At 54.2% G+C, this 14,559-nt stretch overlaps 3 protein-coding genes across 3 annotated transcripts in view; 2 read left to right on the forward strand and 1 right to left on the reverse strand.

Moving 5' to 3' along the window:
• Window positions 1-3,075, forward strand: part of ZDHHC1 (zinc finger DHHC-type containing 1) — an 11,733-nt gene extending 8,658 nt beyond the window's left edge. The window contains exons 7-10 of the mRNA XM_023726827.1: window positions 2,015-2,097; window positions 2,294-2,387; window positions 2,531-2,609; window positions 2,718-3,075. Of these exons, the coding sequence (XP_023582595.1) occupies window positions 2,015-2,097; window positions 2,294-2,387; window positions 2,531-2,609; window positions 2,718-3,007 (546 nt within the window). The 3' untranslated portion in view covers window positions 3,008-3,075. The remainder of the gene's footprint in view (window positions 1-2,014; window positions 2,098-2,293; window positions 2,388-2,530; window positions 2,610-2,717) is intronic.
• A 975-nt stretch (window positions 3,076-4,050) lies between these two features.
• TPPP3 (tubulin polymerization promoting protein family member 3) lies at window positions 4,051-7,924 on the forward strand. The gene is made up of 4 exons (XM_004371492.2): window positions 4,051-4,200; window positions 6,798-6,991; window positions 7,106-7,259; window positions 7,376-7,924. Exons 2-4 carry the CDS (start codon window positions 6,804-6,806, stop codon window positions 7,562-7,564), a joined length of 531 nt encoding a protein of 176 aa, XP_004371549.1. The 5' UTR covers window positions 4,051-4,200; window positions 6,798-6,803; the 3' UTR covers window positions 7,565-7,924.
• Window positions 7,925-13,005: 5,081 nt separating this feature from the next.
• Window positions 13,006-14,559, reverse strand: part of LRRC36 (leucine rich repeat containing 36) — a 55,135-nt gene continuing 53,581 nt past the window's right edge. The window contains exon 14 of the mRNA XM_004371493.1: window positions 13,006-13,337. Within this exon, the coding sequence (XP_004371550.1) occupies window positions 13,112-13,337 (226 nt within the window). The 3' untranslated portion in view covers window positions 13,006-13,111. The remainder of the gene's footprint in view (window positions 13,338-14,559) is intronic.

Here is a 14,559-nt window from a genome sequence, read left to right on the forward strand (position 1 = left end):
CAACAGTGTGCTTGCCCTGGTGTTGGGTACCAAGCCTGTGTTAACACAGTGGCAGACATCTTGGGGGGTGGGCATCCTCATATCACAGAGGAGACTGAGGCTCAGAGAAGTAGGCAGGGGACTTTCTCAAGGCTACATAGCCAGCGCCATTAAGGCAGGACTGGCCCTGGGATGCCCAGAGGGCTCTGTGCCCCTGCCCTGCACCAACTGCCTAGACTTCAGGGTATGGTATGCCAGCAGCAAGGACATTTCATTTCTGCTCTTCTGTCCATCTGCAATGACCTGAGCGAAGTCTACCCAGAGGGTAGGAGGGGTGTGCTTGTCCCATTTTACAGAGAGAGCTGAGGCTGAGAGGTGCCATGGTACCATTCAGGAATGTGCACGTTTTTGAAGGTCTCTAAGGGAGGATCCTAGGGACAGCTGTGCTGGGGAAGGGTTGAGTGGGGACACCACGGTGACACCCTCAGACTTCTCCAGCTGGGTAGGGCCTGGCTCTTGTCCCATCCTGGCCCCTCAGGCTCTTCTGGGAACGGCCTCTGCTGCTGCCCCCGCACCCCCTGCTCTGCCCCACCCTTCCAAAGCCCAGGAGCACCAGGGTAGATGTGCCCCTCTGTGCTGGCGCTGGAGGGGGACTGGTCCACATGGGGAAGATGAAGATGTGGGGGAGCATTACCAGGCCCTGTGACTGGCCTCTGGCCCTTCCTCTTTTTCAGAGCTCCTATGCTCATGCTGGCACCCCCACACCCCTCCCCAAACGGCCAGGCTGGGCACGAACTTGCCCAGGACCTCTGTCTCTGCACCTGTGCGGCCAGCCAGTGGCCGGCTGGGCTCTGTCCCCCAGATACAGCCTCCTCCCTACCCCCACCCTGAGCAGGAATGCGGGAGGGGCCCCTCTCTGGAGCCGTTGCCCCCAAACATAGGCTTGTTTTCGAGACGGCGTTGCTCCAATGTCCTCTCTGCATTAGTCAGGACGCCTCGGTCTCCATGGAAACGGTTGCTGGAGCAAGCGACAGCTGTCCCGGCGCCCCTCCACCCATCAGGCGGGGCCGCCTGGCGGAGGCTGGGCCTCGTCGTCTTGGCTCCGCCCCACATCTTCCGCACGGCGCCCTTCCTTGGCTTCGTCCTTTCCTGGTTTCTGTTTCTTCACCTGCAGCCCTTGGGGGCGTAGCTGGGACCCGTCCTCCGTGCTGGGGTGCAGGCCTAGGCCGCTCTGCAGTGACTGCCTAGACTTCAGGGCCAGATGTGCCAGCAGCAAGAGCGTTTAATTTGTGCTCTTCTGTCCATCTGCAAATGACCTGAGGGAGGCGTACCCAGAGGGTAGGAGGGGTGTGCTTGTCTCATTTAACAGAGAGAGCTGAGGCCTCCGGCTCGTTCGCTTTCTGGGGCTGGGTCGGACGCTCCCAGGGTCGCTGTGAGGATCAGCAATTTCACAAGACACAGCTCACCCATAAGCCTGCTCCCGATTCCCCACCACCTACTGCCTTCCGTTTAGGGGTAGGGGTGGAGGAGACCGGGGCACGCTCCTCCCGCATACCAGCGTTCACCCTCTGTAAGGATGAAAGGTGCCCCCAGGCTCACAGGCTGGGGTGCACACTCGGGCCTGTGAATAGCTGCTCACCTCCCAGCCAGGGGAAAAATTTGGTTCAGAGGCTGGAGCTCTGGGAGGGGCCAGAAGCAGGAGAGGGCAGCTCTGAGCCCCTCTTCCCCACCTCCCACCTCTGCCCAGCGCAGTTCTAGACTGGGAGTATTGGTCCATGGGGTTGGGGAATTCCTGGAGGAAGTGGGGTTTCACTAGATAAAAGGAGGATTGCGGGGATGGGTAAGGTCAGCAATGGATATTTTGAGCCTCAGATCTTTTAAGCAGAGGGGTTTAGGAATACAGCCCTAGTCCTTTGTGCCCAGACCTCACACAGAGGCCAGGGAGGGTCATGCCAGGGACTGGATGGGCTCAGGGACCAGGAGGCCCTGGATGCACACGTGGCCTCCCGGCCTCCCTGACCCCCACCTTCCCCAGGAGATGGAGTTCTACGTGCGGACTTTCAGCCATGTGCGCCGGGAGCCCCCTGGTCAGGCCAGGCCCACAGCAGTGAATGTCGAGTGAGTGCGGCCTGGGCCTCTCCCATTAGCGTGTCAGGGCCGTACAAGGTGGGAAAGAGGACGGTCCAACGCATGGGTCTGGGTCCATCCACTTTCTGTCTGTCTGCTAGGGAGGCAGGCTTGTGTCAGGACCACCAGCGGGGAGGGGTTGGGGGAACCACCGCAACTACCTCTTACTCTCCGGCTTCCTCCTCAGCCCCTCCCAATTCTTTGCCACCCGCGGCCAAGCGGAGCCTGCACCGCCCTCGTCGCCCGAGGCTCTTGCGTTGCCCCCCCGGATCCGACCTCAGGTAGGAGGGACAGTGCTGAGCCCCCTATGCAGATGGAGGGGAGCGGGAAAGAAACCTGTACCCTGCTCCCCCACTCCGCTGCAGCTTTTTGGCGTTATGGGGTCCTGGGTAAGTGTCGCCCAGTCTCCCCTGTGTCTCCGCAGAAAAAGAGGAAGCGGCGCGTTTATAAAGTGCCAACTTCTGGGACCCTGGACCCGACACCCCCGCGGCCCAGGCTGCCCGGTGAGTGTCCCTTCCTGTCCAGATCCTGCTCCAGGCGCTCCATGGAGGGAAAGGTGGGGCCCCGAGCGAGTCGCAGCCCCGGTCTCACGTTCCCCTCGATCCCCGCAGGGTCCCGGGCTTCGGGCCACCGCTCCAGCTCTTCGTCGGATTCCGCTGGCGCCAGCCCGGTGCATGCCGGTGGTCCTGCGGGCGCCTACCATTCGGCTTCGGCCGAGTCCATGGACGAGATTCTGGTGGCGCAGACGCACCTGGGCAGCGCCGCCCTGGCCGCCCCCGGGAGCAAGGTCCGAGAGCTGGGGCTGGGGCTGGCGCTGCAGGCCCGAGTGCCCGCGGTTTTCGTGAGTCCTAGCAGCGGCGAGCCCGGGGCGCCCGGCGGCCCGGAAACCGGCCTAGCTTAACCCACCCGAGAGGCAAGAGGGCCGAGGGGGAGCGGCCGGCTCAACTCTATGCAACAGCCCACCCTCGCGCACCGAGTGCACTTTAGGGGCCCCTAAGGCCGGCGGGGCCCCCCTTCGCCTACTCAGCAATACCCTTGCCCCCCCCCCCACCTGCCATGATGCTTCAATAAATTTTTTTATGCTTTTGCGGACTAGTCCTTACTTTCTTATGGCGAATGCCATGGGCCCTCGGGGAACCCGACCGTCTCCAGTGGACCCTTGTACAATGGGAGGTTACCCAGGTTGTCGTACGGAGGCGCACGAGGAACCAAGGCGCTCAGGGGCAGGACTTCTGACTAGGAAAGGTCTTGGAAGGCTACTTGGAAGAGGATATTTTTCTTGAAGATAGGATTTACTCTTGGAGAGGGGGCAAAGAGGAAAGCAGCCTTTAGGCTCCAGAGGCAGCAGAAGCAGCAGAGGCTGCGAGGCCGGAATCAAGAGGGGTGGGAATGACGGGAAGGCACCGACCCTCGAGGTCCAGGAGCTTTTTTTCTGGCAACGGGAATGCTGTCGGGTACTAGGACTCTGGGGCTAGGCATGCATGATTTGCTCATTGTCCCTTCCCTGACCCCAGTGCTCCGAACGCTGGACCCTACCCAGAGAACGCTGGAGTTGTGGCCTGGAGATACCACACGTTCAGCTGAGAACTGTTTTCTAGAGTCAGCTCCAGACCCCAGGCACGTAGGGAAGGAACCTTCCCACCACGCCCTCGCCCCAGTTCTCAACTGGCCTTTGGTTGGATCGCCCCTGGAGGTGGGGGCTCGTTTTGAACTTTGCGCTGAACCCAGGTCAGGGGGCTATTGGAAGACCTCTTCCCCAGTCGGGAGGGCACCCGAGCTGCCCCAGAGTGGTGGGATGAGGCTGCAGGAGCAGCTCCGCCCTGGCGGAACCCAGAGCGCGGGGTGGGCGGGGACTTGTGGGCGGGGCCAGCGTGACCTTGGTCACTCTCCCGCCGAGACAGCCCCGGGGGTGGGACTCGCTGTCTCTATGGAGACGGAGAAACAGGGGATAATACGGCGGAGCCGCCCGGGCTGCAGTCCCGCCCCGGAGCCGGCAGGGAGCAGAACTGCGGAGCCGCCTTGTCTCACGCGTCTGTCGGTCAGTTCTTGCGTCCTTCTGTCCATCCGAACGCGCACTGCAGGAGCAGCCACGAGGTAGAAGCCGGTATGAGACCCCGGCGCTGACTACCCTAATCAGTACCCTGCATGATAAGGGAGTGGGGGAGGAGCGGCCTGGGAGGGTCCCAACCCCGATGATACCGAGCAGGGGACGCCAGCTGAGCGGCGCTGCCCAGGCCTCAGCGTTCCCCCCAACCCCCACCCTCACCTCCTTGCCTGGCTGATTGAAGACTCCAGCTGTCTCGACGGGAGCGAGCAGGTGGCCCTAGTCCACGGGCGTGGCCGCTCCATCCATGGCCTGCAGACCCCTGGGAGGACAGTCTACGACCTGGCTCCACCTGATCAGCCCCAAGAGTACCAAGACTCCATCTTCCCACAGAGAGGAGCACTAGACCAGGACCCTCCCAGTCCCGTGGGACATGCATCCTGTGTTCCTAAGCTCCCTAGACAAACCAAATGCTGTGCTCCGGGTCCCTGGTGGGAGGTTGCAGCACAGGCAGGAGAGGGAAGGGGAGTACAGTGCAGACTGGGGTTGTGGTCCCACAGAGCTCACTGTACTGGAGGAGCTATGGATGCTCACAGACCCAGAAATAGCAACTTAGGGACGAGTTTGTGTGGTCACTGGGGGAGGTGTTTTCAGTGTTGGGCCAGTGGTAGTGGAAGAGGGGGTAGCAGGGCAGGGCCCCAGGCCATGGACACTAGCGGCTCTAGGATAAAAGGCAGAGGTAGAAGATGGTTACTGAGGGGTCTGCAGGGCAGGACTGAGGTGTGGTCAGGCAGCTGCAGTGGAGGAAGTGGGTGTGGGCAGGGGTGTTTCAACCCAGTGGATCTCAGCATAGTACCTGGGAGTCTGGAAATGCAAGCCTGTGGGTGTGGTCACTGGTGGCTCAGTGTGGGGCTGAGAGTGTGGTCAGAGGGTCTCAACACAGCGCTGTGGGTGTTGGACAAAGGTGGGTTTTCTGAGGGTGTGGTCAGGGCTGCGGGTATGTGGAGAGAGAGTTATTGAGGCGATAGTTAAGGGTCCCAGTAAGGGCTGCAGGTGTGTGGACAGGGTGTCTGTCATAGGGCTGTGGGGTGTGGATGGAGGGTGCTGCAGTGTGGGGCTGAGGGTGTGGTCAGGGAGGTCTCAGTACAAGGCTACAGTATGTAGAGGAGAGTTTGCAGTGCAGAGCTGAGGGTGTGGCCAGGGGACTGCAGTGGGGCTGTGAGTGGGTATGGAGAGATACTTTAGTGCAGGGCTAAGGGTATTACTGGGGGGCCTCAGGTCAGGTGTAGAATAGATGTGGAGGGCATGGTCAGGGGCCCTCAGTCACAGGGCTGTGGAAGTGTGGATGGAGGACACTGCAGCATGGGCTAAGGGTGTGGCCAGGGGCCTGCAGTGGAGAGCTGTGGGGGTGTAGAGGCTGCACTTTAGCTGTGAGGGTGTGGTCAGAGGGCTTCGGTACCAGGTTAAGGGCGTGGTCAGAGGGTGCAAGTCGAGGGTGTGGAGGACCAGCGCTGAGTGCGTGTGGGTGCAGTGCAGGGCTGTGGGAGTGTGCCCTGGCATAGCGGTACTCAGGTATGGTCAGGGGGCCTCAACAAAGGTGTGAACACTGGGGAAGGCTGCTTCAATGCAGGGCGTAGGTGTGAGGATGACAGCACCAAGGCACAGTCCCACTCTCCAACATACCTCTTGGGGGCTGGTAATTCTACAGCCCTTACCCAGGGTAGCCCCCCAGTCTTCTTCTCCTCCTAAACTCCACAGACCAGGTTACAGCCCCAATGGGTGGCAAGGGACCAGGAAGCCACGGTTGTGCCCCAGGCACTGGGAGTGCTGGCTTGCCCCACCCGTGGGCCCCTGTTCCCCAGCCCAGCCCAGCCCAGCCCAACAGCACTGGGAGCTTCTCCCTGAGCCACCCTGACACCATCCTGCCCTTAGCAACGTTCTCCAAGCAGCACCACCCTCCCTTAGCAACTGTCTCCAGGCTTCACAAACTGTGGCCAGGCCAGCCCCAAGCTCCGGCTCCCCTCATGTTTTTGTTTAACAGCAAATAGTAACAAGGTCCCGGCTGGGCCAGCTGCACCTCTGCCTAGGGCACGCACCCCAACCCAGGCTCTGGCTCCCTTCTCAGGCCTGGGCTGGGTCTTGCTGGGTCCTCGTGACCTTACAGAGACACTGTCCTGACTAAATACCTGCCCAACCAGCAGCCTGACCCTGACCCAGCTCAGCATGGAGCTCCCTGGTTGGGGGTGGGGGGGACACCCTGCCTCCCTCACTTCCACCCATGCAGGCCTTGTGCCAAGGCCAGACAAAGCCATGGCCCCAACTGCTTCCCTCACAATCTTTCTGAACAGTATCACTCTGTTCCCAGCCTGGTGTGGGCATCATGATTTCATCTTCTAACCCTACTCAGAGCCAGGGCTGGCACTAAGCAATAGGACGTTTCCTTTTGGTGCTCTTCCTAACCCCCTCTTAGGCCCTGGGGCCCAGGGTGACACTGCCTGCTGGCCCTTCTACCCAGGTCGCTTGAACTCTGAGGGTTTGTAGCAGAAGTGCCTGCAATTCAGTTTCTGTAGTAGAGACAGGAATGTTCTGTGCCTTGGGGAGGGGAGAGGCAGCTTGGTTGGGAGGTGACTAAGGTGGGTCCCTACAGGGTGGCATGGCAGTGAGCACAGACGTGGCTGGGCTGGAGGAGAGCTTCCGCAAGTTTGCCATCCATGGCGACCCCAAGGCCAGTGGGCAAGAGATGAACGGCAAGAACTGGGCCAAGCTGTGCAAGGACTGCAAAGTAGCTGATGGGAAGGCCGTGACAGGGACGGATGTCGACATTGTCTTCTCCAAAGTCAAGTGAGCCCCAGGCAGCCTCTGCTTCTGATGTCCCCAGAAGGTGGGGAGTTGGGAGGCTGGAGCCAGGGAGGACACAGAGAAGGGGAAAACTCATGATGCCCACACACCTGGCAGGGGGAAGTCAGCTCGGGTCATCAACTATGAGGAGTTCAAGAAGGCCCTAGAAGAGCTGGCCACCAAGCGATTCAAAGGAAAGAGCAAAGAGGAAGCCTTCGATGCCATCTGTCAACTGGTAGCAGGCAAGGAACCAGCCAACGTGGGTGTCACTGTAAGTGCTCTCCTGGTCTAGGGTGGCCCCTGAGGGGGATGTGGAGAATCTCAGCGGGTGGTGGGAAGGGCGGGGCTCCCTCACTAGGTGCCCCTGGTGGAACCCTGTCCCAACAGAAAGCAAAAACAGGGGGTGCTGTGGAGCGGCTGACTGATACCAGCAAGTATACAGGCTCCCACAAGGAGCGCTTTGATGAGAGTGGCAAGGGCAAGGGCATTGCTGGACGGCAGGACATCTTGGATGACAGTGGCTACGTGAGTGCCTACAAGAATGCAGGCACCTATGATGCTAAGGTGAAGAAGTGAAGCCTGAGAAGGCCCCCCAGCACGGCTGCCCCTGCCAGAGGCTCAGTCCTGGGCCTAAGGGGCACGTAGAGCAAGAGAGCTGGTCCCCTACCTGCCAGACCAGCCACTCAGAGCTACTCAGCCCACCAGGCCTCTGACCCAGACTGCTATGCACCCTCTTCCTCCTCTTTTTCCTCCACCCCCCCCTCCCCACCCTACAACTTCTGTCCCTCTGGGGATAGTCTGTGCCTATAACCTCACCACCCCAACCTAGCCCCAAGCATGGCTAACCCTTGCCTGCTTGACTTGTATTTTAAGCTGCTGCTCTGGCCAAGTGCCTAATTCTTCCCCAGACCTCAATAAAGACACCTTTTGTACCAATATGGCCTGATTGGGTATATGACAATGAGGGTAGTGACGTGTATACCCTAGAGACCCCTGAGTAACAGCACCCCCATGTGCCATACCCTGCTGATCTCTCTCTTCCACTGGCAGCCCTGCACAAAAAGAGACAATACTCGTCCCTTCCATTAGCACGGAGCCAGACTGCCCAAAGATGCTCCTTAGGGAACCCAGAGCCTTTTAACTCAGCCCTGATCCAGAGTCCTAACATCATATCTTACCTTCCCGCCATTAGGCCCCTCTCCTCTCCGATAGCAGGCAGAGGGATGAGACAGCAGACTTGGCCTGGGCCAAGCCTTGGCAGGGGCCCCAGTGCCAGGCCTTGGCTCTCAGCCTTCTGACAGGCCCCCAATTCAGGCGACTACCAAGGCAAGTCATCTTGGGCTCCAGCTCAGAAAATCAGAGAATGCAGGGCCAGGGAGAAGCTTAGAGGGTAGACGGTCCCATTCCCTAATTTTATAAATGAAGAGACGGCTTCTGCAGAATCGAGGCCAAAACTGTACCTCTGTCTCCCAGGCCAGGCTTCTTCTAGCACAGAAGTCCCCAACACTGATTTCCAAAAGTGGGGCTAGGTGGCTAGTGATGGAGCCTGGCACCCAATGCCAACCTTTGGCAGGTGGGTAGGGTGTTCATCAGTGAAGGGATCCCCTTCCAGCTGTTCAACATCCCAGGTTTAGTGGGGAGGATGATCTCTCTGGTCCTTAGGACTCCTGGGCATTTGTAGAACAAGCTTTCACCCCTCTGAGGAGCTAGGTGTTAGGTCAGAGCTATTCTCACGCCTAAGGCTTTGGGGCCAACTCTCCTTACTTCTTGCTGTGACAGGGGGCTGGATGGGCTTTAGGGCCTGCCCTGGTGATGGCAGCTCCCATGGGTGCTAGAAGAGGCTTGGAAGGCACATGTTCACAAATACTCAGCTCCTTTCCTGACCCAGATAACAAGGCAAAGCAGCACAACTGTTTGTTCACTCAGTCCACAGGCTGTCCTTCTGGGATGTTCCTGCCCCAGGGGGCTCCTGAATCCAACTTCACGTGGGGGTGGGGGTGTATAGGGATAGTGTGGCTCAGGACAGGGATTCTGGGGAGGTGAGGTGGGAATTCTAGGGAGGCAGATAAATACCCTGGCCACAGCAGAGCCCTGCTGTCCCATGGACAGCTGTGGGACCCTTATACGTGACTCCTCCTCACTCAGCTGACCATGTTCCTTGTACTGCTCAGGAAAGAGTTTCAGAGAGTTCTACTTTCCCACCAGCAAATATTAAGAGGAATGATTTTTCTAGGCTTGGGGAATCTGTTTGAATTGCAAGATTTACTTAAATAAGCATAACAGGGGTGAAACCCAAATTCTCTGGCTTTCACTTTCTGAAATACCTCATAGTGAAAAGAATTTAACTGCATTCCAAACTGGGCCAGGCTTCCAGCTACAGGTGAGCAAACCATCCAGTGCGTAGAGGTAGGAGCAGCTGGCCATTCCCATGACTACTAGTGTGGCTTAGACGAACCCAGAGCGAGAACTGGCTGAGTTCCAAAGCTCTACCTTGTAGGAGTAAAGCCCCCCTTTCTTCTTGAAAAAAAGCCCTGGTGGCGAAGTGATTAAGCGCTTGGCTGATAACCTCAAGGTCAACAGTTCGAACACAAGTTCTCTCCACGAGAGAAAGATGTGGCAGTCTGCTTCCATAAAGATTTACGGCCTTGGAAACCCTATGGGGCAGCTCTACTTTGTCCTGTAGGGTTGTAATGAGTCGGAATCAACTCGACGACAATGAGTTTGGATTTTTTTTTTGTGGGGGGGGTCTTCTTGAAAAGTAGTTTTGGTGCCTGAGGGAAATCAAGGCCCACCCAGAGCCAGAAAGACCCTTAAAGACCGAATGGGTCTAGCAGACTCTGGCAAATGGCAGCAGCTGATCAAACAATGCCACTTCAGCCCCTATTATCACTGTTCCATCCTCCACGGCCTCACCATGGGGTGAAGCTTTGGGAACCTTGCTAGCAAAGCCAGGCTGGACAAGAAAGAGAGGTGAGTATCTGTGGGATAGAGCTATTCAAAAGCTTCTATGTCCAGCAGGGGAAAGTCCAAACCTGTCAGAATGGCCCTACCCCTCTCGTTTGGGCACAGAACTTCCCTGAAGACCCAGTCTCCATCCCAGACGTGTTTTCTTTCTCCCAGTTGTGTTAGGCCTAAGGTGAGGAATTCCTCTCCACTTGTTTTCTACTTGTTTCAGGGGCCTCCCCCTCCCTGTGGGGAGCCACTCAGCCCCACAGTACAACTGTTTGGCTCTTGCTGACACCCCAACCTCTACCCCTGCCCCCTGGACCACGTGCCTGCCCACACAGAGAAAATCAGAAACACAGTCGACTTCCCCAGGAGTGGCCAGCAACCTTAGAGAGGCGCCTGGCCTGGGGACCCCTTTCAGTGACAACAGAAAAAGGGGTGAAGAAGGCTCAGTCTGCGTCAGGCTCTTTTGTTCGTCCTTAGAGGCGCCCTGAACAGATGTCCACAGGGGGATGAAGGATGAACTGAGGGTGTAGAGGGAAGTGGCTTATTTTCTCCGACAGTCTGTCCAGTAGGTTGGCCTGCGCACTGGGCTAAACCAAACCAAACCCACTGCCGTCGAGTCGATCCCGACTCATAATGACCCTATAGGACAGAATAGAACTGCCCCATAGGGCTTCCAAGGCGGTAATGTTTACGGAAGCAGCCTGTCACATCCTTCTCCCACAGAGCGGCTGGTGGGTTCCAACCACTGACTTTTCGGTTAGCAGCCAAGCCCTTAACCACTGCGCCACAAGGGCTCCTCATGCACTGGGCTGGGACTCCGAAACATGACAACTTAGGGCTTCAAGGTCACAGGCCAAGGCTCCCTTACCTGGGCAAAGCGTAGGCTCTTTGGAAGCCTCTCAATGGGGTAAAAACAGGCCCAGGAGAGTGGTGGTGGGATGAGAGAGCGGGGTGCTCTTCTTGCTGACAGTCCCACTGAGCGTGAGCTCACTCTAGCTCCCTCAGAGCCATGCAGCTCAAAGAAACATACGGCTCCTCTGTACGTGCTCCTTTCAGAAAGCCAAGGGACCTTCCTCTCCACATAAAATCCAGAGGTCTGTGGGTTTTATTCATAACTTAGAAGTAGGTGATCTTGGTTGTATCTCCAAGTCTCATTATCATGGCAATAGCTCTCCTTCCCTGCACAGCACCTGAGTCAGGGGAACAAATAAGTGTCTAACCCTTCCACCTGTCTCTTTCTCTGATGTGCCTCGGAAGATGAGAAGAAGCACAACGTGGCATCAGGCTGACAGTCCCTTGCCCCCCTACACACTCTCTGGCAACAGTCACTACTTGGGAAACATACCTAGAACTTTTATTATTTTTCCCACTGCTTTTTAAAATACCCAGCCAAGACTAAAAGAAAATTGTGCCTTATGATTGTCCCTGAAGTACAGGGTACTTATATGTAACATAAAGAGCCTTGGTGGCTCAATGGTTAAGTACTCAGCTGCTAGGTGAAAGGTTGGTGGTTTGAACCCACCCAGTGGCTCCGTGGGAGAAAGACTTGTTGCTCTGTTCCTGTAAAGATTATAACCTAGAAAACCCAATGGGACAGTTCTACTCTGTCACGTGGGGTAGCTATGAGTTGAAAATGGATGCTGAGCCCAAAGCTAACATCTTCAGAAGTTGCATTTCTAGCCTGAACTGCGCCAGCCTCCTTTCTGGGTCCTCTAGCTCCTCTTTGTTCTCTCCCACCCCCCACCCAATCCCCTTTTCTTACAGAGGAATCTTCACAAACAAATCTGTCACCCCTCTGCCTTCCCAGTCTAAAATCTTCAAGAAGCCATGTGACCTGAATGGAGCCTGTTCCTTCTCATCTCAGGGCTTTTGCCTTTAACCTCCTGTTCTTCTCAGGTCTCAGTTGAAAGATCACTTCCTCAGGGAATGTTTTTCTGACACCAGGCTCCCCTGTTACATACCCTTATGGTACCATATACCATTCCTTTTTAGGATTTACCATAATCATAATTAATTATGTACATTTTGTTCAACACCGGTCTTCCCAATTAGTCAACACCCCCAGAGGCTAGACCAATGCCTGAATAAATGAATGTATGAATGAATATATTGCTTGCCAGTTAGATTGTCTCTCCCCCTCCCCCATCTCAGTCAACAGGCCACTGACACCCCTCAGAAGTGCTCCACTTGCTGAGTACCCAGCACCTACTAATGGCACTGTCACCTATCCAGGTCCAGTGCACAAAACCTTGGGCCACTCATCGCATACTACTAATCACCAAGTTCTGGTGATCCATCCTGCAAAATAGTTCTCAATCCCATCCTGTCTGTCTACTTCTCATCTCTTTCCTGGGTACACTGCCACTGTGTCTCCCCTGCCAGTCTATCCTCCACAGATACTGGCTACTGAGCTAGAATTTAGATCAGGTCCCACACCTTCTGGCTGTACCATGACCCCTCTGGGAGGTCCAGGCTCTTGTGCTTTGCACCCTTGGCCTGGGAGGCTCTGCATCCCGTCCATCTGCTAACATTCTACTCTTCTGACCAGCTTCCACTCAAACAACAAGTCTTCTTTGAAGCCTTCTCCAATTCTCCATAGTAGAAACTACTTTCCCCTTCTCTGGAGCACCTTTAGGCTTTTGTTTAGCCCTGTTTGGTACCTATTATAAGCTTTGAGCTCCATCACTTGTGGAGCTTTGTGCTTTTCTCCCTGACTAAATTGTTGGCTGCTCCAAGGCAGACACTGAACTTTGTCACATTTTCACTAAAGTGGAAGGAAACTCAAAACATGTTTGATGAATGAGTAAATATGAATTCTCTAGCATTATTCTTCTAACACAAAAGACACCATGGATGCTCTTTTTTAACCTTCTACTACACAGTTTCACATGACTCTGGAGAAAAAGGTCTAGTGTTTGTTTATTTTTTCCTTTTCAACATTTTCAGCCAAATGTTTCTCTGTGATATAATGCCTAGGACCAAGTGCCAACTATTTCTGTGGGCAGAAGGAAACAGACTTGATGGGAGGAGATAAAAGATAAATAAAAAAGAGGACCAATACAATGTAACCAGAATAAGTGTTTTTCTTCATCTTTGTGGGTAAGAACCACCACACTGGGGCAATGGCACTGAAAGCCCTCTATGACCGAGAGGGAAGCTGCAGTGAAGGTGTTAGCTCCACAAACTAGGCTCTGGGACAGCATTTGAGACACTCTGTATTAGATACTGACCAGTGTCATTTGCCGCTGGTGAAGAAGAAGACAATGTGGTTTTCCCGAGGGGCGATGATCTCCCCAAATGATGACTCTTCTCAGGAGGCAGGAGTGCTTTCCCTGAGTAACCTTTTTGCTCTTTATTCAGCTGCTGCAGCAGATACTCATTAGTTACCACCAGGGATCTGAAACAAGGGGGAAAAAGTCAGTCATGAAATCATAAAAGCAAAGTAGAAGCCATTCAAAACTGAAATGTTTGCTAAAGACAAATGTAAAATGACGTAACATCTTAAAATAGAAAGAACTGTCCAATTTATGAGTGGGTTATTTTAAAAGCAGGCCTACAGTTTCTTTCTTCATTACAGTTGTGTTTGATTATGCTCCAGACTGACTGCAGCAATAATATATTTCATATTTTATATAGTGCTCATTCTAGTCTTCCCAAAGCATTGTCATGATGAGGTAAGTGGAAGCACTGGCAGGTTGGCACCTGACCAGACCTCCAATTTCTACCTTAATTTAACTTCAACTTCTAATATAGCCTGCCTTTGAGATTAATTAATGGTGCTAGTCATGACTGTATTCTTGGACTCTGTATTATCATATAATGTTAAAAGCCATGCAAGTACTGGCAAAAAAAATATGTACAATGCTAGTCATTTAAGTACTATTTGTAATAGCAAAATACTGTTAACTCAAATGTCCGTCAATAGAGACCTGATTAAATAAACTGGTACCATCTACACAATGGAGTACTACGCACCTGTAATAAGGAGTAAAAAGGAATAAGAACTAACTCTACAAACCACTGTGAATTGATTTCCAAGATACCATATTAAAGCAACATTACGTATTATATGTCTCTTTTTAGCTAAGAAAGGGGGAATCGAAATACACACACACACGACAGAAAGCTAACGGGAGGGAAGGAAAGCTTAGAGGAGACAGAAAAGGAAGGTAGACTTCTCTGAAGGTATCTTATTTTGTAGATTTGACTTTGGGACCACGTAAATGTTTTACATAATTATAAAACAAGATTTAATCAAAATCATTTTTTAAAAATTTCTTAAGAGTCAAAAGCAAATTGAAGCACAGAGGAATTATTTCAAGTTACCTTACAATACAGTAATTTGACTGTACATCCCCCTAAAGAGATATACTCTAATCTTCTCAAAGTATGGTCCACAGACCTGCAGCAACAGCATCACCTGGAAAATTATTAGAAATGCAGATTCTTAGTTTTCAGCCTAGACCTGCTGAATCAGAAACTGAGGGTAGGGCCCAGCAAGTCTGCATTCCAACAAGTCCTTTGGGTGATTCTGTTGTACACCCAAGTCTGAGGACCATGACTTTATGCTGTTCTTTCTACTTCTGTATATGTTTGAGATATTATAAAAAGTTTTTTTT

The sequence above is a fragment of the Trichechus manatus genome, unplaced genomic scaffold (genome assembly GCF_000243295.1).
Source record: "Trichechus manatus latirostris isolate Lorelei unplaced genomic scaffold, TriManLat1.0 scaffold00014, whole genome shotgun sequence".
Taxonomy (NCBI): Eukaryota; Metazoa; Chordata; class Mammalia; order Sirenia; family Trichechidae; genus Trichechus; species Trichechus manatus.

Coding starts and splice junctions, on each gene's coding strand:
- TPPP3 (XM_004371492.2), top strand. CDS start 6,804: ATGGCAGTGAGCACAGACGTGGCTGGGCTGGAGGAGAGCTTCCGCAAG. Junction 6,992..7,105: donor ATTGTCTTCTCCAAAGTCAA/GTGAGCCCCAGG, acceptor CACACCTGGCAG/GGGGAAGTCAGCTCGGGTCA. Junction 7,260..7,375: donor CAGCCAACGTGGGTGTCACT/GTAAGTGCTCTC, acceptor CTGTCCCAACAG/AAAGCAAAAACAGGGGGTGC.